General features: G+C 43.1%; 2 protein-coding genes across 9 annotated transcripts in view; one reads left to right on the plus strand and one right to left on the minus strand.

Annotated features, from left to right (window-relative positions):
• The window catches only part of LOC116834592 (large ribosomal subunit protein uL15-like), a 107815-nt gene that overhangs the window by 78967 nt on the left and 5101 nt on the right, over window positions 1-23747 (plus strand). The window lies entirely within an intron of this gene.
• The window catches only part of DENND2B (DENN domain containing 2B), a 315618-nt gene that overhangs the window by 57265 nt on the left and 234606 nt on the right, over window positions 1-23747 (minus strand). For all 8 annotated transcript variants that reach the window (XM_075065155.1, XM_075065153.1, XM_075065156.1 and 5 more), the window contains 5 exons: window positions 18578-18674; window positions 17982-18026; window positions 15023-15207; window positions 14175-14284; window positions 12211-12280 (listed from right to left, as the gene is read on the minus strand). In XM_075065155.1, the coding sequence (XP_074921256.1) occupies window positions 12211-12280; window positions 14175-14284; window positions 15023-15207; window positions 17982-18026; window positions 18578-18674 (507 nt within the window). The remainder of the gene's footprint in view (window positions 1-12210; window positions 12281-14174; window positions 14285-15022; window positions 15208-17981; window positions 18027-18577; window positions 18675-23747) is intronic.

Raw genomic sequence — 23747 nt, forward strand, 5'->3', positions numbered from 1 at the left:
GTTGGCACTGAACAATAAAATAGTACTAATCACAGAAGCCTTAATTTCACCCAGAAAAATGTTGAGGACCATTCTTCATGGACAATGGATGTTGGGCAAATCTACTGAGTACTTATGGTCCAGATTCAGGAACAGGATCTTACTAAACTGGGTGACTGGGCTACAACACAGCAGATGAAATTCAGTGTCAATTAGTTTAAAGTAATGCCCATCAGAAAAAATAAGCCCAATTATACATACAAAATGATTGAGTCTAAATTAGCTGTTACCACTCAACAAAGAGATCTTGGAGTTATTGTAGATAGTTCTCTGAAAACAGTGTGCAACAGCAGGCAAAAAAGCTAATAGAATATTAGGAACTATTAGGAAAGGGATAGATAATAAGACAGAAAATATAATGTCACTATATTAATCCATGTTACGCCCACACCTTGAACACTGAGTGCAGCTCTGGTCATCCCATCTCAAAAAAGATATATTAGAACTGGAAAAGGCACTAAGAGGGTGGGGGGGAGAAATGATTAGGGGTATGTAACAGCTTCCATACAAGGAGATATTAAAAAGGCTGGCACTGTTCAGCTTAGAAAAGAGATAACTAAGGGGGAATATCACAGAGGGCTATAAAATCATGGTTAGTGTAGAGAAAGTGAATAGAAAAGTTATTTACCCCTTTATATAACAAAAGAATCATGGGTTATCCAATTAAATTAATAGGCAGAAGATTTAAAACAAATATGTACAGTCAACTTGTGGAACTCACTGCCAGGGGATGTTGTGAAGGCCAAAAATATAACTGAGTTCAAAAAAGAATTTGATAAGTTATTAGAGGATAGGCCAATCAATGGCTATTAGCCAAGATGCTTAGGATGCAACTCCATGCTCCAGGTGTCCCTAAGCTCTAACTGACAGAAGTTGGGACTGGACTACAGGGTATGGATCACTTGAAATTGCCCCGTTCTAGTCATTCCCTCTGAAGCGTCTGACACTGGTCACTGTCGGAATACAGGATACTGGGCGAGGTAGACCATTGGTTTGACCTAGTATGGCTGTGCTTATGTATCCCTATTCAGGAAAACACTTACGGATGTGCTTAAGAGTTTTCCTGAATCACCACCTATGGGAAATCAGAGACCTGATCCAAAATCCACTGATGTTAGTGGGAAGACTCCCACTGCAAAGGGCATTGGATCAGGTCCTAGACTACCAGAATGTCATCCACAGTCACCTGTATTTGCTACTGCCCTGCAGAGGGACAGCAGGTCCACAGATGGAAATGCCTCTGAAAGGTGTACTAGCCCATTCTCCTTTTTCCATTGAGCACAGAACCTTGACCAAAAGGAAGTCTCTGAACTCAACAAAAGTCCCCTTTCAATGGATCAGTTGACATGACGTGCTATTGAGATAAAACACAGAGACTGCCCCAGAGCTGACATTACTGCAGGAATTCCTGTCTCTCCTTGTCCAGGAACTGCAAACACCCTGCACCAACCCACTGCAGACATGCTACCAAACTACTTTGCCTTGCCATTAAAGAATTCTGAGTAGGATCTCAGACAGTGGGTCTAGTTCTCTGTTGCCCCGCACCTTGTGGAGTCTTTCTGCCTGTGCAAAATGAATGAAAAGCAGGTGTAACACACCAACACTCTGAGTTGGTATCATTTTACACCCACTTTGACCAGCTGTGTAAGATGGAAAACAGTGGAAGAATCAGCCCTAACACTATGAGACAGAGGAGCCCTCTGTCATAATTTCTGTCTGCTTTTGCTTACTTTTATATTTAATCAAAGTGGATAATGATCTCTCCCCTTTTACCATAATAAGTTGGTGGCATTTAGTGTCAGTGTCTTGTCATTAGACTACGAGGATTATGCAAGTTGTTTCCACAAAGTGGGTTTATCATTTACATGCCATGCAGAGCTGATTCGGAAGAAGCTGGAGGACATCTGGCTGTGTTTTTTAAATCTGAGAATCGCTGGGACAGTTAGCAGGTGCTTGTGCTGTTATAATAAAGACCATGAAAAAATGCTGCACTTAAGTGAACACAGATGAGTGTATTTCTGAATCCAAACTTGCTCACCACACGTCACATCTCTGAAAACAGCAAAATCCTTTTTTGTCCATATTAGGTATAAAACCCTCTCTAAAGGCACTGAGTGATTATATCAAGCATGTGGGATTTTGGTTAAAATCATTGTGTCAAATCTGCAGGAATGCTGAAGTAATGCCAGGACTCTTGGACAGCTACCAGCCAAGAGCTGTCTTACTGAGTGCCAGTAAAAACATCACATTCCTGGGTCATCTATAAGACCAGAAACAATAACCAGGCAGTTTATTCAAAGACCCTGCCCTATGAAATATTATTTCCTACAAATATCTTAAAGGTTACATGTCACTGAGTTTATGAGTGCTAGGCATCTTTCCTGCTCATATTCATTATACATGATTTCCTTGTATTTTAGGGATTTCTCTTTGCCAATAGCAGAACCTCCTCGGTACATGCAAATCATCACGAAGAGCAAAAGAGCAAACGCCTCAGGCTGGGGAGACTCTCAGGGGCTGGAATCCTGAAGTGAAATGATTTACTCCTAAAGTCAGGAGTTTGGAAAAACCAGGCATTAACCTGCATGATCCTGTATCAACAGGTCTCCCTGGCTGAAACTGTCCCTCTGGCTGCAGCTTCACATACGAGAAAGCACTTGCTTCTCATACTGTACTTTGTTAATTCCCCAGGAAAATGTTGTGAGCATGTGTATTACAGTTAACCCTCCGTGGCCATTCACATCTGGGCTTGGTTTTCACTTTGCATCAATGGTGGCTTCTGCCCCCTGGGGATGGGTCCAATCCTGGGAAAGACAGATGGTGTTTGCACCACTATCCAGCCTCAGTGATCCCATGAGGGGATGGCAGCTTTAACCTGCACATGGAACTTGGCCACTGTATGTGCTGAATCAACTTATCTAGACAGCCTGCCCATGCCCACTCTGATGTCGGGAAGTGTTACGTACGGACTGTGGGGAGCTGAGAATAGTATGAGTGCCATCGCATAGCTCCTATGCTGTGAGGAGAACCAACATAGAGGCAACATATTACACCAGTTCTATTCCAGTTTCATCGGTGTATTTCCCAGGACTATTTTTGCTTTATCCTATCAGAACAAGATAAAGGCTAATATCAAATGACCTGACCTAAGGAGTTTGCAAGGGACACTTTCATAGTCAACCTGTGGAACTCGTCGCCAGGGCATGTTGTGAAGGCCAAAAGTATGGCCATTCTTATATTCTTCTCCTGGCCCCACATCACAGTCAGGTGACTGGTGGATAGGTATAAACTGCTGACAACACGGCCTGCTGCTTAATACCCCACTGCTACATCCAAGCCTCTTTCTGAGTATGGGGCTGTTGGGTAAGGGGCAGCTGGGAGTCAGCTTGCATGCAGGGCATATCCTGCCCACTTCCTTGAGGAAAGGGGGAATGAAGCATTTGGAGTTTTTTGTTTTTGTAGGGCCAAGTACATTCTTAGTCTTCCTCCAGCCTTGCTTGCAGGAATTCTAATTAGTCTCACAGACGATAGGGCACTGATTCCCAGGAGGATGAAAATAAATCACCACGAATTGAGTTGTGAAACAGAAGGGTGAGGATCAGCACCAGGGGGATTCTGCTAGTTTCTTGGCCAGCACAAAGACTGAAGCAGCCTTGCTGCACAGTGTTTACCCTGGACTTTGCTGATGCAAACCCTGCTTTTGTCTCTACACCTCTACCCCAATATAACGCTGTCCTTGGGAGCCAAAAAAATCTTACCGCGTTATAGGTGAAACCGCGTTATGTCAAACTTGCTTTGATCTGCTGGAGCGCGCAGTCCCGCCCCCCTGGAACACTGCTTTACTGCGTTCTATCCGAATTCATGCTATATCGGGTCACGTTATATCGGGGTAGAGGTATATTTTGAGATTAAGTCTAAGGGAAACCGTGGCTCTTTATGCTAAAAAGGAGCCTTTTCCCCTACTGTTGCTCACACCTTCTTGTCAACTGTTTGAAATGGGCCATCCTGATTATCACTACAAAAGTTTCTTTCTCCTGCTGATAATAGCCCACCTTAATTGATTAGTCTCATTAGAGTTGGTATGGCAACTCCCATTTTTTCATGTTCTCTGTGTATATATATCTTCCTACTGTATTTTCCACTGCATGCATCTGATGAAGTGGGTTTTAGCCCACGAAAGCTTATGCCCAAATAAATTTGTTAGTCTCTAAGGGGCCACAAGTACTTCTTGTTCTTTTTGTTTTAAAAAAGACGTTCTTTCTCAGGTGCTTGAAATCTAGCTGAGCTATTCAGAGTCTCTTGTCTAATCTACCATCTCACTGCCTGGCCATTCACACACACGTATGCGACTACTTTAAAAGTAAGACAAAAAGCTGGGAGAAAGTGAGATCAGCTGTTCAAATTAATAATTTAGTTGTCTGGATTAGTAAAGACACCAAAGTGGGCAGGAAGCTCCCTTCGTCCTCTGACTCCTTTTTGAGAATTTCAGACTCCCATAATATACTAGGGAATGCCAGTTGCTCCATGGCACTTTCACTTCAGAAGGCCTGAAGCAACAGGACTAATGGAGAGTTTCTGCATTTCTCTGCTCCTCCATAGGGGTGTGGCACAGGCCCAGCAAACTGGTAGGAAAGGGAAGGGTGCATTATGGCCCCACACCCAAGCTCAAAGAAGCAGGAATGGAGCAAAGGGCCTCCTGGAAAAAGACACCTCCTGAAATGGGAGAAAGGAAGAAAAAGTGACCTGTTAGCCATCACCTCAAGATCCACAATAGGCCAGTGGGTATTGCTAGCAAGAAGAGATTGTGAGGGAGAAGTGAAAGATTGCTATGGATTGTGTGAGAAGCGAACATCATGGAGATGAAGTAGACGGCATGCTGTGTGGGGAAGGAGGGTTGCATGGCTTCTTGGGACCTGCCAAATACATGGATTCACTTTGGATTGGCATCTGACGTTTCAGATTCCCAATGAGCCCAATCAAAGCCATTGGAGCTTTAGTCACAATTAGTTCTAACTAAAATGATGACAGATCTTTGACTACAGGAATGTATCAGTAGGATATTCTGCAAAACAGACATCAGATTAGACTTTGGTACAACACTGCAGTGTAGACGGCAGGTCAGGTCATATGCTTTCACAGTACGCATTCACTTTTGCAGCAGATTGGAAATTGTACTTTGTTTTAATCCCACCTGGCTTTGGGGCTGTTTTGAAACTAGAGCAATCAAGAGATGCATCCCCAAGCCAAAATTCAAACAGGATGTCAGGATGAGGGAGGGAGAGGCTCTGGAATGAAGGGTGGCCCTGTCCTATCAACAATATAAACTTTCAAAAACATATTCCAGAGAAATCTCCCCATGTGTTTCCTCTGCTGGGTTCTGATGTACAGCAGCATACAAGCTGCGTGTGTGAATGAACCAAATGAAGGGTGCGTGGAAGGGAGGATGGTGCCAAAAGGGATGGAGAATCCACCTGCCATCATTCTGCTGCATAAATTAGATGAGGTTTTACAGTTTCTTTTTTAACAGCAGAGCCCCTTCTTTTGGAGGTCTGCTCAGATCTGCTGCTGGTTTGGTTTAAAGGCTGAGAGCATTAGAAAAACAGAATGTGAAGCAGGCTCACAGCAAAGAGCTCAGCCATCAGCTTGTGCGTCAGATCCGATTTTTGTTGTTTCTCTTCAGCCTAGCCCAGTGTACTCATAGCCCCCCAGCTGCACAGGCTATGGCCCCTCCAGCAGGCCAATGTGTTCAGATCTAGAGAGGGGTCTCAACCAAAGCCAAGGAGCAGAATGCACCAAACTTCAGAGTTTAGAATTAGAATCTGGATCCAGAGCCACATTTTATGACAGACCCCCGCCCATTCTACAAACACCCTCCAAAAATGGGGGAAAGGGTGTGGAATGGAGTGTGACTTGGGGATCTGGGTCCAAATGATTTTGCTTGCGTTTTTCTCTAATCATTGAATAAGACTCCTTGCTACAGAAGATCAACATGGATTTTTAAAGCCAGCACACAGGGTATCTGCAGAGCTGTCAAGAAGGCTGGGGGAGGAGAGTTCCTGCCAATGAACTCTCTGTGGATCCATCTTCAGCCTGCAGCCCACAAGAGTCACTCTAGGACCACAGTAAACTCCCCTGTGTGGCCCCATCAGGAGGCGAGATGAACCAGACTCACCTATAGGCCATTTTTCTTATTTTATTGTTAATACTTTGTGTTGGGGCCCCCTGCTCCATTCCCTGATTTTTACAGCGTGGTTGTCTCAGCCCATGCCCTCAACTGGAGAGTCCTGGAAGTGCGGCTTTCCCTCAAAGGGGAAGGAGAAACAGAAACTTTGACCCATTGGGCTGTTTTCTCCTTTTCAAAAGGATGAAGCTGCCCTTCAGGGAGATCAGGACTTATGGTTTATTTTAAGAACTCAACTTTTCTGGAGGTCAGATGCGACAGGAACACACACGCAGGTGTGTCTAGCACAATGGGGTGCTGGCCCAGAGCTGGGGTTCCTAGGTGTTACAATAGGACAATCAATAATAATCATAAAAATATGGTGACTGGCTGAAACTATGTTTCTGGGATGGATATGGTCTTGGGATATCATATAATTCAATACAACCCAGCCTGTGAAGAACTACAACCTCTCAGCATAAGGAGTAGCTTCTGCAGCAGCACAGCCAGAGATGTCTGTGGAGATGACATGGAACTGTAGTTAAGATGCTGTGTTCTCTTGGATAGTTTACTGCTGTGACTTTCCTTGGAGTGCCAGAGGGAAAAGGCAGCTTGAAAGATCCAGCCAGCATTCCCTAAGAGTGAAGCACAGGCATCCTAGCAGATGCATTGACTCAATTCACCTCCGACAGCACATGGTCCTACTGTCTCTGCCCACTTTCTTGCCTTCTTAACAAAGATTTGGTAAATTTTCCACCACTAGGGGATTCTGCCAGCAGAACCAAGATGAAAGCCAGGAGAAAGTGAGACCCTCTGAGTGTATCTACACTGCAGCTGGGAACAGCTTCCTAGCTCAGGTTTGCTGACTTGCAATAGCTCAGCTCAAGACAGTGGACTCAAAATAGCAGTGTTGATGTTGTGCTACTGGTAGAGGCTTGAGCTAGCCAGGCAAGCTCAGACTCGGGAGGTTGGGTGGGTGGGTCTGAGTTTAGGTAGCTAACCCAAACCTCTGTTAGTGCCACAACAGCCACACTACCATTTTTAGTGTGTTAGCTTGCGCTGAACTAGCAAGTGTCTGTGTATCTGAACTGAGAGGCTTGCTCCTAGCTGCAATGTAGACACACTCGTCAACTTTAAGGGACTGATTCTACACTGCCTGGCACCTGTGGAAAGTGGGTTCAAAATCTACCAGTTTGGAACTCTCCACTCACTCACACCTGTGATAGCATTTCATACTCATGTTACACGCACTTTGTCCAGGCATAAATAGCTACATAGGTCATCAAGAAACAGGGTCTAAATTCACACATTTTTATTCAGTACATTTTCTAGGTACTACAGAAAGATAACAAAAAAGCCAACCAAGCAAAAACAAAAACAAAATACTGTGTACAGTGAACAGGCTGCTATTTAATATAGCTTTGACAAAAGCCAATTATATGAGACATAAAGTTAATCATTAGTGCAAAATTGAAACTGACACTCTCTTGGGTTATTACAGGGGATAATGTACTAACCATACTAAAACTGGTAAGGGGTAATGTGACTGATATAAATAAGACACTTTCTTTTACCTCAAATGGAAATTCTCATATCAGATCACCAGGAACACTGTTACCATGGTTGTCTTAGATGTATCAGGTTTTAATTGGAAAATGTCTCACTGTATTTAGAATGCTGTTTGTTATGATACAATAGGTTACATTCCACTCTAATCCTGTTTTTAAATGAAACAATGTAATATAACTATATGTAAAATGGATACACTGTAGGACTTTGTTGTACAAACAAAATATAATCATTACTGTATCCCCTGAGGTGCTTCTGCAGGAGGCTTTTATCAGAAAATCCTGGAAAAAATCTAAGGCAAAATAAAATAAAATAAATAGAGCAGTTCATATGACCATGTCCCAAAATAAAACAGTCTTAAAAAATGCCTGGTAATAAAAGACACAATTATCTCACAAATAAAGACCCCCCCAGAAACTAAGACACAAAAAATAGGATCATAGGAACTACCATGCTGGACCAGATCTGTGGTCCAGGTAGTTTGGCAGCCTGTCTTTGACAGCGACTATTACCAGATGCTTCAGCCAAAGGTCCAAGAAACCCCATAATGGACAATTATGGAATAACCTACCCATGAGGGAGGTTTCTCCTTAGCCCTTCTGGGGAGGTTACTTTATGTCCTAAAGCACACTTCCAGTGTTTCTTATAGCTGAATGAGGCACATTACAGCCCAGTGCTCTCATACACATTGTAAGCCAGATATTGTGGGTTTTAGAAAAATAGTGCTTATATGATTCGACACACTCTGCAGTTCTGAATTGGATTTAGGGCCTGACCCTGCACCTGCAACCTCTGTGCAGCAAGCCCTACAACTCCTGCTTTCAAAAGTTGCTTGGAAAGTTTTGTAAACAAACGCCGAAATGGAATTAGACTAACGAGCCAAAACTTGGCACATATATGGCACCTGCAGAGTTTGCTTGGTCCCTGTCACATGTACAAATCCCACATCTGCTTGTGCAAAATAGATCAGTGGGCATGTAACTGTGCAGCACAGACTTTAAAGGCACCATTCTGGGCTGTGTGTCACCTGAGGCAACGCTACCCCCCATATGTGCTGAGATTTGCAGTGGGGAGGAAAAGAAATCCTCCACAGAGCAGCAGTGGAACTGTGAGGTGAAGACTACTCTCCCCTAATGACCACAGCCTTTAGCACCATCTCAACAACATTTGTTTCCCCTTCTCACAAGGATCCACTGGGCTGCTCCTGGGAGGCTCAGCAGACCTTCTATGTAGCCACCAAAATCCCATCTCTCTATATATAGCTGACGGCACTAGTTTAACCACAGAGGCTTTCTGCACCCACAGCAGATGGTGCAGCATTTGCCCCATAATGATCAACTACTTCCCTGAAGAATTAATAATCTTTAGCCTACAGCATTTTACTTATACATCTCCATCCTGATATAACGCTGTCCTCAGGAGCCAAAAATTCTTACCGCATTATAGCCGAAACCGCGTTATATCAAACTTGCTTTGATCCGCCAGAGTGCGCAGCTTCCCTCCTTCCCCCCCGATGCACTGCTTTACTCTGTTATATCCAAATTTGTGTTATATCGGGTCGCATTATATTGGGATAGAGGTGTATCTTCTACACACCTATCAATTTTTCATAAATTTCCTCTAAAACCTATGGGCCAGGTGCTGGCCTGCTGCTGATCTACAGAAACCACAGGCACCTGTGCAGGCTGTTCCTCATGCGCTGGGTTAGAATAGATCAGTACCTCACGAGTCACTTCTCCTTATATTATTTCAGAATGTCTGATCATCAAAAGTAATCTTTCTTATTGTTTACCAGATCCAAGACTGGTTTCCACATGGCCTCCTGACATTCTAACTCATCCTCTGTTCTGTGTGATCTGCTCCTTCAGATACGGCAATAGCTACTAATGCTCTTCTGCTCTTGGTGGCCCAATGGCCTTCCAATGTCCAACATTATTATTTTGGCCACTGAAAGTCTTTGTCATTCCGTGTATATTGTTTATGTTGTTCTAGCCTGTATGAGCAAGATATCCAAAAGTGATTAGCTTTGGCCTAACTCTGCTCCCACCATTCACGTCAGAGGGAGCAGGTTTAGGCCAATGCTGAGCACTTTGAAAATCCCAATCCATATTACTGGCTCTGGCATTTATCTTTTTTTTTCAGTCTTTTCAATCTGGGCATGTCATTTAACATCAGCACTCCAGAGTCCACTGGCATCATCTGTTTAATTATTCATTCTGAATGATCCCTTAATATGTCAATATTTTAAAACATATGAGCAATCCCCCAGCATGTGTCTTTAACAACCTGTCATATTTGCACATCTTCAGCAATACATCACTTTATTCCATCCTATACACTCTATGGTGAGTGCTGCAACCTAGTCACCAGTCTGAAGCACAGCTCTTTGAATCTTTTTAAGCTTTATATCTCACTCTGACACTTAGTGTTATAACCATAATATTCTTTCCACAATGCGCTTTTCAATTATCTACACTGGTAATTCTCTGGATCATTCAAGTATGTTTAAATCTTATATACTTATTTCCTGCATCAATTATGTTTGTAGTAAAGAGTTTACAAAATGCTTACTCTTGGGAAAAAAAACCAAGCCTCAATCTTTCAGGACTGATTTTATACAGTGGCTCATCTGCAAATATTTACAAAAGTACTTTTTGTGCAGCTTTTATTTGTCCTTCAGATGATCAAATACTTTAAACATAGTGTCAGCACACATATCTTTCAGATTGCTTATCTCATTATTCTGCCAATTTCCCCAATATGCTGATTTCTCTCCTCAAGTAGGTGAAAGGGCATGTTGTTCAAGATCTCATATTTATTTTTTGCCGTATGGATTTGTAAAGTCTATAAATTTCTCCTCATAATGCACGTGTGTGTAAAATGACTGGGTTAAATGTCTATTGGTAAGATAATTATGTTTTCCTCAATATATCATATTTTGGGCAATAAAATCCCAAACTAATCCAGGAGCTAATGCTTTGGATTTCCACAATCAAAAGTGAGATTTGTGGAAGATTATATACTTGTTGATACTTGCAGAAATGTGGTACTTTTACACAACCTTTATTTTGTGGACTGAATAGTTTCCACAATTTAATTTTAGCCAACTTTTCCTGAGAAGGCTTTGCTGAAGGTATGAAATTATACATATTTACTTTTAAGTGGTAGCACATACGAAAAGTAATTGAATTGTCCTGCTGGCCTCCATCTTTATTTCATTTATTTGTTCCCATAAAGATATCTTCTGGGTGTCCCATTTATTCAGTCTCAGATTCACTCCCCCAGCCATCCTCTCCCATACTAACCTATCCTAGTTTCACCGTAGCTCATGCCCTTTATTAGCCATAAACTTTTTCACTTCTCATTTATATTTCATTGTGCTTCCCCCATGGGCGGGATATATAGGTGCCATCCTTGGAAAATATTGCCCACAGAACTGACAAGTGCATTGCTTTTGTATTTATGTTACTGAAACTTTTACAAATACAGGGCCCAATGCTGTTCCCAACAGGAGCTTTGACACAGACCTCAGCAAGAATAGGATCAGAGACACATGTATTGCAGTATGTCTATCAGCCAATGTCTCTATTAACTAAGAGCCAAATTATGCCTTCCCTGCTTGGGTGCATTAGGAGGGGAGACGGGGCTCCGTGCAGAAAGCCCCTTTCCTCTATAGTATTCCTGTGTAGGAGGCACCCTTTTACAAGCCCAGCAACACTGATAGAGAAATTCACCCTTGTCCAGAGATCCAGCAAACAGCCTATGCGCCAGTAAAATTCCATTGAAGTTCTCAAAAGAGAGCTAGGTTGCTCTAAAGTATGCCGGATTCATGTCAGCATAGAATCGGCCCAAGATAAAATACCACAACCCCACTCCCCCTCTGCAGTTCTAAATCTATTACTCTATGATGAACTCAGGTAAAGGACTGAAATGGAGGCTGACAACGTGGGCTTCCCAAGTTCTAGTCATGGCACTGCATTAGCTTGTTGTGTGGCCATGGGCAAGTCACTTAACTCCTCTACTGCAGTTTTCCTGATTCTGAAATGGGTGATAACCCTCACAGAGGTGCTAAGGATTAATTAGTGTTTGCGCCGCACCTAGGAAATGAAAAGGGCTGTGAAAGAATTAGGCATGTTCAAAATACCACGAGAATAGCCTTTTATGCGATGGTGTGGTATTTCTGCTTTTGGTTGAAACTGAAACCGGGTGCCAACGAAGGGGGGAAATGTTTTGTGACCTTCTTGAAAATTTGGGTTGTCTTTCATGCAGACAAAGGTTTCTGACAATTCTTGTTGTATTCGACCTTGTTATCTTTCCAACTCTCGGAGTTCTGGGAACAGCTTTCCTTTTGGCTCGCAAAAGACATGCTCACAACTATGCACTGCAATGTTGACTGACAACTGAATTTTGTACTTGGAAAGAGCTCGAGTTGATGTACTTACCAGTAATCTTCTGCAATAACCAAACCTTCTGCTGCCATCTTCCCCAGTCAGCATGAAAGAGAAGGTCTCACTGTAATAAAGATTGTCCCAGATTTTATTGTTACGGTGGCAGGATTGTGGTGAGTTCCTAGGAAGAGGTGTTAATCTACCCTTTGAATACAGCTTTTGTTTTGCCTTCTTTTCAATTAGTGGTTAGATTATTATGAAGTGCCTTGAGGTGCTTCCACGACAGATAAGTATTTCAAAATGGACACAGCATCAACAGACAAGCTGCTTCTTTTTCAAACTAGTCATTATGGAGGGGTTTTTTGTGCTATGCAGGTGGTAGGATTTCTACTACATTGTTCCCTTTTGAACCCTAAGTATATAGGAGAGGTTTGCAGAACCAGGGCTAGCTTCTCACCTACAGCCAAAGAGACTAGGGGGAATGTTACGCTCACCTTCACACTCCTTGATCCTGGGATTACCGTGTGCACCAGGTATGGTTTCTCTGACTTATGCTGGTTTCAAATGGTCCCAAGGATCTGAAACCAGATGTGGGAATCCATGCACTCCAGAGATATCCCGACCACATCCTCTTTCCTTTGGCATCCATGATGCTGGCAGCCAAGATAAGGAGTGGTACTGAGCCTCTACACCAGCTCTAGATGACCAGAAGATCTCCGTTGCACTGGGGCAACCCTCCATGGTTGAAATATGTCAGAACTATGGCTGAATTCTAGCAGCAGTGAAGCACAAAAATGTCCACACAGCACTTGAGGACCTGGCCATTCCACTACAAAAGCATATAGCATCTAATTCTGATTTACACAAAGGCCCCTTTAGACTGCACTGGCAGTGTAAATGAGAATGGGGCCAGGGTTTTAGCCCATACCTGACCATTTACGCTTTTTTCCTCCCTCATTCAAAGTGCTTTGCTCTGGCTTCATAAAGTACAACAAGAACCCTAGCAATTTTCTCACCCTGGATACACATATCCCTGTGTGAACTGGGAATAGCACAATTCTACTTACCCACTTGCCTGGAGCAAGTAAACTATACAGAGGTCTAATGCTCCTTCAGTGGTTTTAATATCTCATAATTTGCATACTTCCGAGCACTGAGTAACATAGCCACGCTATAGCCAACACATTACTGTTACTGTACCCTTATGTGGCATGAGCCATGCAAGCCAGTGAAATGTAACACACTTGCTTGTTGGCTGTGGTAATTCACTTAGGTTGTGCCGCCACAAGGCTAATGTGGTGTGACATCACAAACAAAAAGCACACATAAGACATACTGTACAGAATCTCCTATTTTACTGACATACATTTCATTCCACATATATTAAAAATCCATATCATATTTTGGATGAGTCATCTCTGTCCATCCATCTGCAAACCTGTGAAGCAGGAAAATAAGATGGACACATTTTGGAGGTTTCTGTTGTGAGAAAAGGAGAAGGTGGGCTTGGTTCTCCATTGGCTTGCCTCTCATGTAGCCATTTACCTCTGTGCAATCAGCATGGTAGGGCCAGAGCCCCAGCGGATGTGTATTGGTGAAGCTCCACTGAAACACATGGAGCTATGTCAATTCCAGCCAGCTAACGATCTGGCCCACAGAGTTTTACATCCATCTGGCACTCACTTTTTTGAGGGCTAAATGATTACACATGGTACCAGGCAGAGGAGAATCAGCTGCTGTCTTTCAGCTTTTTCACAGATCTGTTTCTGCATTTGGACTTGGCATTGTGATAAACCCTCCAACTGCTTCCTCCCCAACAACACAGGTTTGTGAATCAGACAAAACAAGGAGGAAAAATATTATGGAACTTAAAATATATATATATATATCTCACTTCCTGAGCGTGAAATGTCCAAGACTCAAAACTGCTCCTTCCTTACATGGGCAAGGGCATTTCTGTCACTCTGAAAGGTACACGCCAACAACACTGAGCAAGAGACCCATACAGGAGGGTTTACCTGTTGTATTCTGATAATGGGATCCAGTCCTTGGCATCAGGAAAGCAGAACTGTGGAATGGCTTTGAGACGCTCCTCTGCTTCACGCACTTGCTTGGTGGGCCTTTCAAGCTGTGGCGGATGAAATCAGACTCGCTTGATTCCAGCTTGAGCAAGTCAGACATTTGTAATGAACAGTCTCAGCAATAGGTTTCCTAATTAGCCCTGGGGCAAGGACCATCCTGTTCTGTTTTTGTACAGTGCCTAATAGAACAGGGCCATCATCCATGATGGGAGATCTAGGAGCTACCACAATAAAATTAATAATAACGACTAACATTTTAAAAAATTCATCTGAAACAACTTTGTTCCAGAGTCACCTGATGTTCTTGTGAAACCAGTGCTCCTCAGCCCTTCAAAATGCAAACCTACCTCAAACCCATCACCTGCTCTTAGGGTGTGATCCAAAACCCACTGAGGTCATTAAGAGTCTTTCCACTGACTTCAACGGACTTTGGACCAGACCCTAATGCTGTGCAGCCAGACCTGGTTAAAATGTCTATGAAATATTTGGAAACCAAATTAAAACTCAGCAACTAAGTGCTCACAATTAGGCTAAACTCTTCAGCGCTGGGAAAGGATATGCTGTAGAATAAGAAAAACATTTCTGAAAGAGCCCAGCCTCTTTCTCCCCACTCTCAACATGAGAAGTACTTTAGAACAGAAAGCTCTGGATAAATTCAGAGATCAGGTCTATTGAACCAGCTTAAAAGCCAATTCCTATTACTTGCTCCTTTTATTGACCTTAGCCAAAACATCTTAAATGCATTGAAAATAGGCAACCACAGACAAAGTAGGTTGTTGCTTTACCTTGGGAAATTGATATGTCACTTCTGGGAGATAAGTATTTTTAGAAGGCTTCTTTTTCAGAGACACTACCACAAAGTACTCAAACAGCTCACGTTCCTGCCATTCAATGAGCTCCAATTCCAGGGTGCGGTAACTAGGAGCTCTCTTCAGCATTGACTGGATGTGGACGAGACGCTGGGTATGAGCTAGCATTTACAAAAAAGAAAGGAAGATTGTTACCTGGAACTCACATGTAAACCACAGACATTCACAAAGGATTTGATGTTTGTCAAGATCTTAGTCCAAACATGTTTCCCTTTAAAAGTAGACATTCATGCTGTGCTCTCTCTTACTAATTCCACCCATAAATCAAAGCCTTCTGCAAGAATTGAAATGATGTAACACTAAGCTAGTGGAATCATTTGCAGCTCATAGAACTTTAACCCTGCCAAAGTTCTGTTTGTTCTACACGTATAAGGCTAAATTGTGCTCTTGTGTATATGCCTGCAACTGCACTGATGTCAACGGGCTTGGTTAGGGTAACAGATCAGACCCAGACCTGGGCTAAATCAGGAAAGGCCAGTAACACAGCCTATCAATCTTTAATGACTACACCTTGATGCTACAATGCCCATCGGCATATTTGCAACATTTTCTGTAGTTTTTATCCCGCTGATGATTATCATTGAGGAATTTAATGTGAACCAAAATTATGCATCTGCTGGCCTGTAAGGAGTGGCATGTTGGGCACCTAACGATGCTGAAGAAACACACCATGGCTCTCTAATATGTAAGGACAATGCAGCAAGCTCCTGGGGGCCCAAGGCATTTAGAAAAGGGGTAGCTTGAGTTCCCCACAGGGCTGCCCTTCTGACACCTAATGTGCAGGGCAGGGATGAAGTCATGGCCACACCCAACTCTGATCCTAACATGCTCCCATTAGCATGTTAGCAGCAGCCCCCAAATTGCTTGGGCAATGCAAGCAGCCATACTACAACCTCCTGTGCACAGACACTATGTGGGATAGGGCTCTCTGCATCCTCATGCTCACCTCTCCAACCCAGGATCCTGCACACGAGTGACCTAATTTGGCCCTACGTGTGCAAAAAGACATGGCTATGTCCATTCTCCTTCACCTGCCCCCGTGACCCCATAACCCAGTCTTCGCAACAGGCAGAACTGTCTCCATGGTGATGAGTTATTAAGATGGACCCATCAGAAGCTCCCAACTCTCCCTTGATGCACCAATGTTCCCTCAAGTAACCAAGGAGCCCAGTCCTGACACTCCTCTCTCTCCTCCAGCCACGCCTTGGGGTGCAAGTATGTCCTGTGGTTTCTGCTGCAGAGAGAGGCAGTACTAGGATTTGCATCAGGCTGTTCAGGGCAGCGATAGTTCACTGACAGCTGCCCAGAGAACAGGAGCGGTTCTCTCCCCACACCATTCACTCCCATGTACAGCCTATTTCCATGAGACTCTTACTGCCATGGGAACCAGGCCAGGACTCAGCATGACCTAATTCAGAGAGTGGGGATGGCTCCACAAGCCATTTACGATCCAGAGACGCTTCTTCTTCAATTAGAAAGATATTATACAGGCACATTATGAAATGTGTCCCATGCTCTGTACTGGCAATGTGACTGGTAAGGTTTAACATGCTGTCTCCATTTTACACAGAGGCTTCTAGGCATGCAGGCAGGTTACAGTGCACCCAAACTTCAGGCTAAAATTAAACAGGATGACAGGGAAATATCTGGCTTTGATCACACAGCGCATATTCACATCACTAGCACCCGGAATTGAAAGTTCTTTTCTCAGAGTGCCCTACCAGCCATCTGCCTGCTCTATTCTCCCGAAGAGAAGGGACACTGATAGCACCTAAGACAGCTCCAGCACCATTACAGCTGTACACACAAAACTGTGCATTCCAGCTCAGAGCCACAATTCTGCACTACTGTTTTCTTTTTCCCTATGATTAATAATGTGGGGTATTTTAAATCAATAAAAAGAAAATCAATAGAAACAATTGCTGGTGCAGAGGAAGAACCTTGCTGCTTTCCTTCCTTTATATAGTTTGGTCTGAATTTCAGTACTCCTGAAAATGAGAGAGTAATTCCTTAGGCTTGAGCCAACTGTACTGCATGTAGATGCTACGTTAGTCTCCCTGATGCACACAGGGCTGCCTGGGGGTGGAGGGAAAGTGGGGCAATTTGTCCCATGCCCCGGGTCCTGTAGGGCCCTGAGAGCCCTGGCCTGGCAGCAGTCCAGGTCTTCGGCGGCATTTCGGCAGCGGGGGGCCCTTCAGTGCTGCCAAAGACACGGAGCGACTGAGGGGCCCCCCCGCTGCCAAAATGCCCCGTGAGCCCTGGCCCAGCAGCAGTGCGGGTCTTTGGCCGCATTTTGGTGGCGGGGGGTCCTTCAGTCGCTCCAGGTCTTCGGTGGCATTTCGGTGGCGGAGGGGCCCTTCAGTGCTGCCAAAGACATGTAGTGACTGAAGGGCCCTCCGCCGCCGAAGACCTGGACCACTGCCAGCTGAGTACAAGTGCTGCAGCTCCCCCGCTTTGCCCCAGGCACCCTGAATCCTCTGGGCCGCCCTGGATGCACACCTTAAAGTAGTTTTTACTATCTGGAGTCTGCAGACATATCTGTGCACACACACAGGCAAGTGTATCTTAGAAAGAAAGTGCCAGCATACCAGGCATTATCAAAGCAGGTTCCTCATTATGTTTCATGGCTTCTCCTTCTCCTAAAATCAATTAGACCCTCACAGTTCACCGTGCACCTGATTTCCAACATTTACATCATATTCATGATCCTGCATTTCCAAACTTTGTGACTGGAGTCAGAAGTAGCAGGTTTCAAAGAGGAAATCAAATTGCACGCCCTCCCATGGAGAGGAACATCATGCAATAAAAGGAGCATTTATTCTGAGGGGAACTGCAAGCACGACTGACTGGAAGCTAACGCGGACTGACCCCTCACCTTTAAACCGGTCATCTGAGTCACTTTCACTCTCACTGTTCTCATCTGCAAAAGAGATAAAGAGGTGTCTGTTAAAGGCAAAATGACAACTTTTTTAGAGGTTTATTTTTTGGCTAAGGTTCAATGCTTAGCCCTGCGATCAGCACACCCTGTGCTGGAGTTTCAGACTACACAGAATCAGTGGTTCGAAGGATCCCTTTATGGAGACTATTAATTGGAACAGGATTATTCTTATGCTTGAGATGCAGAGCACAGCCTAGCTGAAAGTACAAAGGTTTAGACCCCTTTACAGCAAAGCCTGTTTCTCTCAATCCCCCCCTGTGTAAAACTACACGGGTGGATGCATCATTTTGAAAAATGATTTGAGCGCTTCCTCTTGTTCTCAGCTTTTTGAAAGGAGGTTGCAATGCATCAAGGTATTCACCCACGAAAGTTTATGGACCAATACATCTGTTAGTCTATAAGGTGCCACAGGGCTCTTGTTGCTTTTTACAGATCCAAACTAACGCAGCTACCCCTCTGATACTCAATTCCTATCATATTCACATGGATAAAGTACCGTATTGTCTCATTAGACCAAGAGATTTGTGTTATACCTCGCAGTGATGCTGTCTCAATATTGGACACTGAAAGCTTCTTCAATCTTTTTTTCCCTCTTTTTGCACTATAGATAGAATTGATCCTTTGTACAAGCTGCAAAAAAGAAACCAGGAGGGTTACACATTAGAATACACTGTCACAAGACGACAAACAAATAGCAAGTATAAACATTTTCTCTTTAGAAATCTTTTATGTATCTTCATTTATTTCCTTCTGACCCTCCACATAATCTGGCCACTACTGGCATGACAGCCTTGTCCTCTGCAGTCTCTGCCATCTGAAACTGCCTTCCTGTCTCTTTTCTTCTCAATGATTTTCCATCCTATTTCCAATCTCAGCTGAAAACATACCTTTTCTCCTTTATCTAGGAGTAAAGCCCCTTCCTGAATCAGGGACACTGTTTGCTCCACTAAGGACTACATAATTTTACTCCAATTCTGTGAAATATTTTGCAATACAGGGCCAGATCCTTAGCTGGTGTAAATCAGCATAGTTCCATTGATTTTAGTGCCTAATTACACCAGCTGAGGATCTGGCCAATAGGGTTTTGCCATAAAGTTGTGTTTATTTATTGACCTTCAGCGGTGCTGTAACTACCTTCTCCAGTCTACCCTCACCTGTAAAAGCTTTTCAAAGTCAGGTTCCAAATTCCCACTGCTAACCAAAGCAGAATTTAACCCTTGGTAAAGCATACTTAAGACTTCTTTAGCAAAGCTAACCTTAACAAGAACTGTTTGTTAGGAAGTCAGTCTGTTCAAAATACAAGAGACACAGGCTGGCTGCAAAACATTCACTAAGTAGCTCAAACCACTCAGCAAAATGGTTCCCACTTACCATCAAACTCTCTCTAGAACACTCCCACACCAGCATCTATTTCCTCAACAGCACAATCAGCTTCCGCAATGGAACTCTACAGACAACTATATACAAGAAACCCAGGGATCATCACACCTACATTCACAGACCTCATAGTCTCCCCAAACACACCAAAAAATGGTTACCTACAGCCAAGCGACCGATGGTCAGAAACGACAGAACATGCTCTGAGGAGAAAGTCAGGGATATATATTTTAACACACTTAAAACCACCTTCACCAAACAAGGACACTCCACCAGAGAAGTAGATCATAATAGATAATATTAAGTCCTGCCATGCGTGCAAGGGACCGGACTAGATGACCTCTTGAGGTCCTTTCCAGCCCTACGATTCTACCATAGAATGGACCATCTGCTTCAATACAGAATAAAAACCTTTTGACCACATGCCCCTTGTTGTTATGTATTATCCCACACTGGAACCCATATGGAGTATCATTAAACAATTACAACCCATACTCGATGGGGACCACATCCTGAAAGAACTCTTTCCCAAACCCCTCTCTTCTGGGCATCAAACAACCTCACAAAGCTCATCATTAGAAGTAAGCTCCCAACACACCAACTCAAAGCAGCACCAGACCCCACCAGAACAACAGATGCCAACCCTGTAGGCATACCTCCATTGCTACAATGATCAAATATCCCCCACAACACACAATTCAAGATTGATGGGTCCTACACGTGCCTATCACAACATGTGGTGTACTCCATCCAGTGCACTAAATTGCCCAATAACAACTATGTGGGTGGATCCAGACAGTCACTGAATGAACTCACACAGGAAAATGATGAATGACAAATATCACTTGTGGGTTAACACTTTTCATAAAGTGATCGCTCCATATTTGACCTCTCAGTCCTCATCCTCAAAGGAAATCTCCATAATACCCTCAAAAGATGAGCCTGGGAACTTAAATTCATAACTTTGCTAGACACTAAAAATCATGTACTTAATAAAGACACTGGATTTATGGCTTATTACAACAATCTGAAACCCACTAAGCCCTGTTTTTTGTCCTATGAATGCAGAGATGTTAACTGGCCACTTCACCCTAAATGGTCTCTTACAATATGTATTAATAACTTACTCTAAACAATGCATGTTCCACCTTGTTTTTAGCTGTGACATTCTGAGTACCTTTCTCAGACCTGAAAAACAGCTCTGTGTAAACTCAAAAGCTTGTCTCTCTCACCAACAGAAGTTGGTCCAATAAAAGATATTACCTTACCCACCTTGTCTCCCCAGTTACTTTGACACAGAAGTTATAATTAAGAATTAGCACTTAAACAGTAATTTAATTGCTTAATGTCTGTAAAGCTCTTTGAAATATTCACAATACCCCTGTGAGTCAATATAAGTTGCATGTGGATTGTGGGATCTCAACATGATTGACAAAAGGTAGGTATTATCCCCATATTACAGGAAAGGAAATGGAGCCATACTGAGATTAAGCAATTTGTTCAACACCTCATAGGAAGTCAGTAACAGCACAGACTGGAGCTCTGGAGTCACTAACTCCTATACTCAATCTGATAGCAAGATCACGCTGTTAACCTTTGTTATGAACACTATAAGAAAGATTTGTATCCAGTTTTGATGTCAAATTTTATTTTTATCATTGTTCAGATTCCGATCTCAGCTACTCTGCTGTGGTGACACTTCTGACCTCATTTACATGGCATAAATGTGAGCAGAGTTTGGCCCAGAATCAATTGTTTATAGGCAAGACATTACTTGTTGCCTAACAAATGGGTATTCAGTGCTTTCCCTTTACTGCTGCTCACTGACCCATGTACAATTTGTGCTTGTAATGATGAACTGAAATCAACTTGGAGCTGCTCTGCTTGTGGTCTCATTCCTGGTTTTACTGGCCTAGAAGCTGTACAGCTACAAACAGCATGAGAGTGATGAAATCTTGATTGGCCGAAGCTGCTCCAGGAAATCTCACCTACGTACAAGACAGACATCCCAGGGAGGCTGTTCAACAAGGCTACTGATGCCAGCAACGAGTGGGCATGCTGTGGTTACTCACTCCCTTTCACCACTTTACACAGCACCTTCCAGTCTAAAGGTAGCTCCAGGGACTTTCTCCGAAGGAGTTAAATACTGGGACCGCAGTGCCTAGGGGACTGATCCAAAGCCCACGGAAGTCAACAGAAAGATTCCCATTGACTTCAGTGGGCCCAAGCACTGTGTGTACAAAGGCAGCAGCTGTCCTGCACAGAGCTATAGCTGCCCCACAACTCTGGATATTAGAAGCTGTTTTACTGAGAGAGTGGTGATCAGAACTTCTGCAGTTTCCCCTCGGTCTATTGAAGTGTTCTTTAGCTTCTACCTCTAAGGCCAAAGCAATGGAGGCTGGCATGGGGGACTTCAGCTTAATGACTCCTCTGAGCAGTGATGCCTCTAACAGCAGCATCAACACTGAATCTGAGCAAAAGGCCTGATGTGGGACCCGAATGCACATAATTCTCTCCCTAAATGGAGCCTGAGCTCTTAGCTCTGCTGGTTCAGACTCTATTAAATTAACACAGGGGTTGCGAGGGGAGGGCAAGAGAGGAGTTAGACCACTCCAAAGTACTATGTCAATATGAAATTCCTCAAATTGACTAATTTCTAAACATTCAAATTCCCAACCAAGCACCCTTTAAACAGGACACTGTATTCTGAGTTCTTGTTAATTCCTTCAGAAAAAACAATCATGAAGCCTTTTTTTTTTTTTTTGGGGGGGGGGGGGGGCGGGAAGAACAACAAAAGAAAATCAAGGAAAACGAAAAAATTGCAAAAGCTAAGACTTTGTCCTGCCTGCTCCTTTGCTGATATTTAGAAAGGATTATTGGCCACAAGAGGAGAGCAACACCACCAAACACATTTGGGCCCCACTAATCTTTTCCCTTCCCTTTCCTCTCTGTGCACATGCCTGCCAGTGACCTGTTTAGTTTTAGTTTTGCTGTTGTCACCAAAGACCCTTTTTCAACGCCTGGGGAAGAGCATGGATGTGAACTCCCCATAGAGCAGCGTATCACAGTGACATCACCATACTGGGTGGCAGATTCTCAGTTACATTAAGGCCCAATGAGGTTGCTCTGAGAATCAGTGCAATTGACCAGCAACAGTACAGTGAAACTGACTTCACACAAAGCACTGTCAAATGCACAAAGTAAGCAGAGGAACAAATAATTTCTCACTGATCAATTTTAGTCAGTTCAGGTAAGCTTGGGTGGTTATAACAGGAGGTACACAATTTTCAGATGGAAATATGATTTCCAAGTTAACAGAGTCCCTTTCACTGGAGAAACAAAAAGGAGGAAAAAGAGGTACAAAATTACAGGGAGGAATTCTGCTGCTTTTACTCATGTTGAGTAGTACCTTACTCCACAAGTAGTCTCTAGTATCGCCAAACCCACCTCTTCAAACATCCTATGTCAGGCCACCCTAAAACCATGACACTGGCTTAAAAATCATGACATTTTAAAAAGATAGTTGTTTATTAATTTATTTATTTATTGCCTTTTAGTTCCTGTGTCTTTGGGAGTCACATTTTCAAGCTTTTCTCCACAAGGGCTAGAAACTAATTTTTTCTTTTAATGAAAGTTGAGGTTCTCCCATAATCACATAATTCCAGGAGCTGAGGCTTTAAGAAAACATCAAATACTGTGAGACTTGCAATACAATTGTGAGAGTTGGCAACAATGGTAATTTTCAAGATGACACTATTCCTTTAAATCAGAGAAACAAACGGACGAAAGAGGTACGAAATTAAGGTCCAAATTTTGCTGCTTTTACTGACATTGATTAGTAACTTACTCCGGGATAGAGCCACTGAAGTCCCACTGAATAACATCTTACTCCTGCAGTAAGGTATTATACTCAATGTTAGTAAGGGTATCAGAATCTGGTCCTGATATAATTATTTAAGGGGATATAATTAGTTGCCTTCGTTTTAGTTTGCTTCCTGCTTAGGCAGAATTTCAGAAATATAAAAATGTTCCTCTTCTGTCCACACAATATGTATAGCTACATCATTTTAAAAACACTCCTTTATAGAACAGGAAAGAGTGAAATGTACAATAAAAACTAGCATTGTTCACAGGCTAAAAATAAACATGTTGGCTATTGTCTCCTCCTTGATGCTATTGTACCAGACAATTATTTCATTTCCCACTTGACATTTGAAACTTTTTATTTGGCCGAAAGAGTTCAAATTTAATTCATTTTTGTTTTGTATCTGTAAAGACAAGTTGATCTGGACTGCACAGGCTGTGAGTCAAGCATAAGGCCCATGT

The sequence above is a fragment of the Chelonoidis abingdonii genome, chromosome 4, assembly GCF_003597395.2.
Source record: "Chelonoidis abingdonii isolate Lonesome George chromosome 4, CheloAbing_2.0, whole genome shotgun sequence".
Taxonomy (NCBI): domain Eukaryota; kingdom Metazoa; phylum Chordata; order Testudines; family Testudinidae; genus Chelonoidis; species Chelonoidis abingdonii.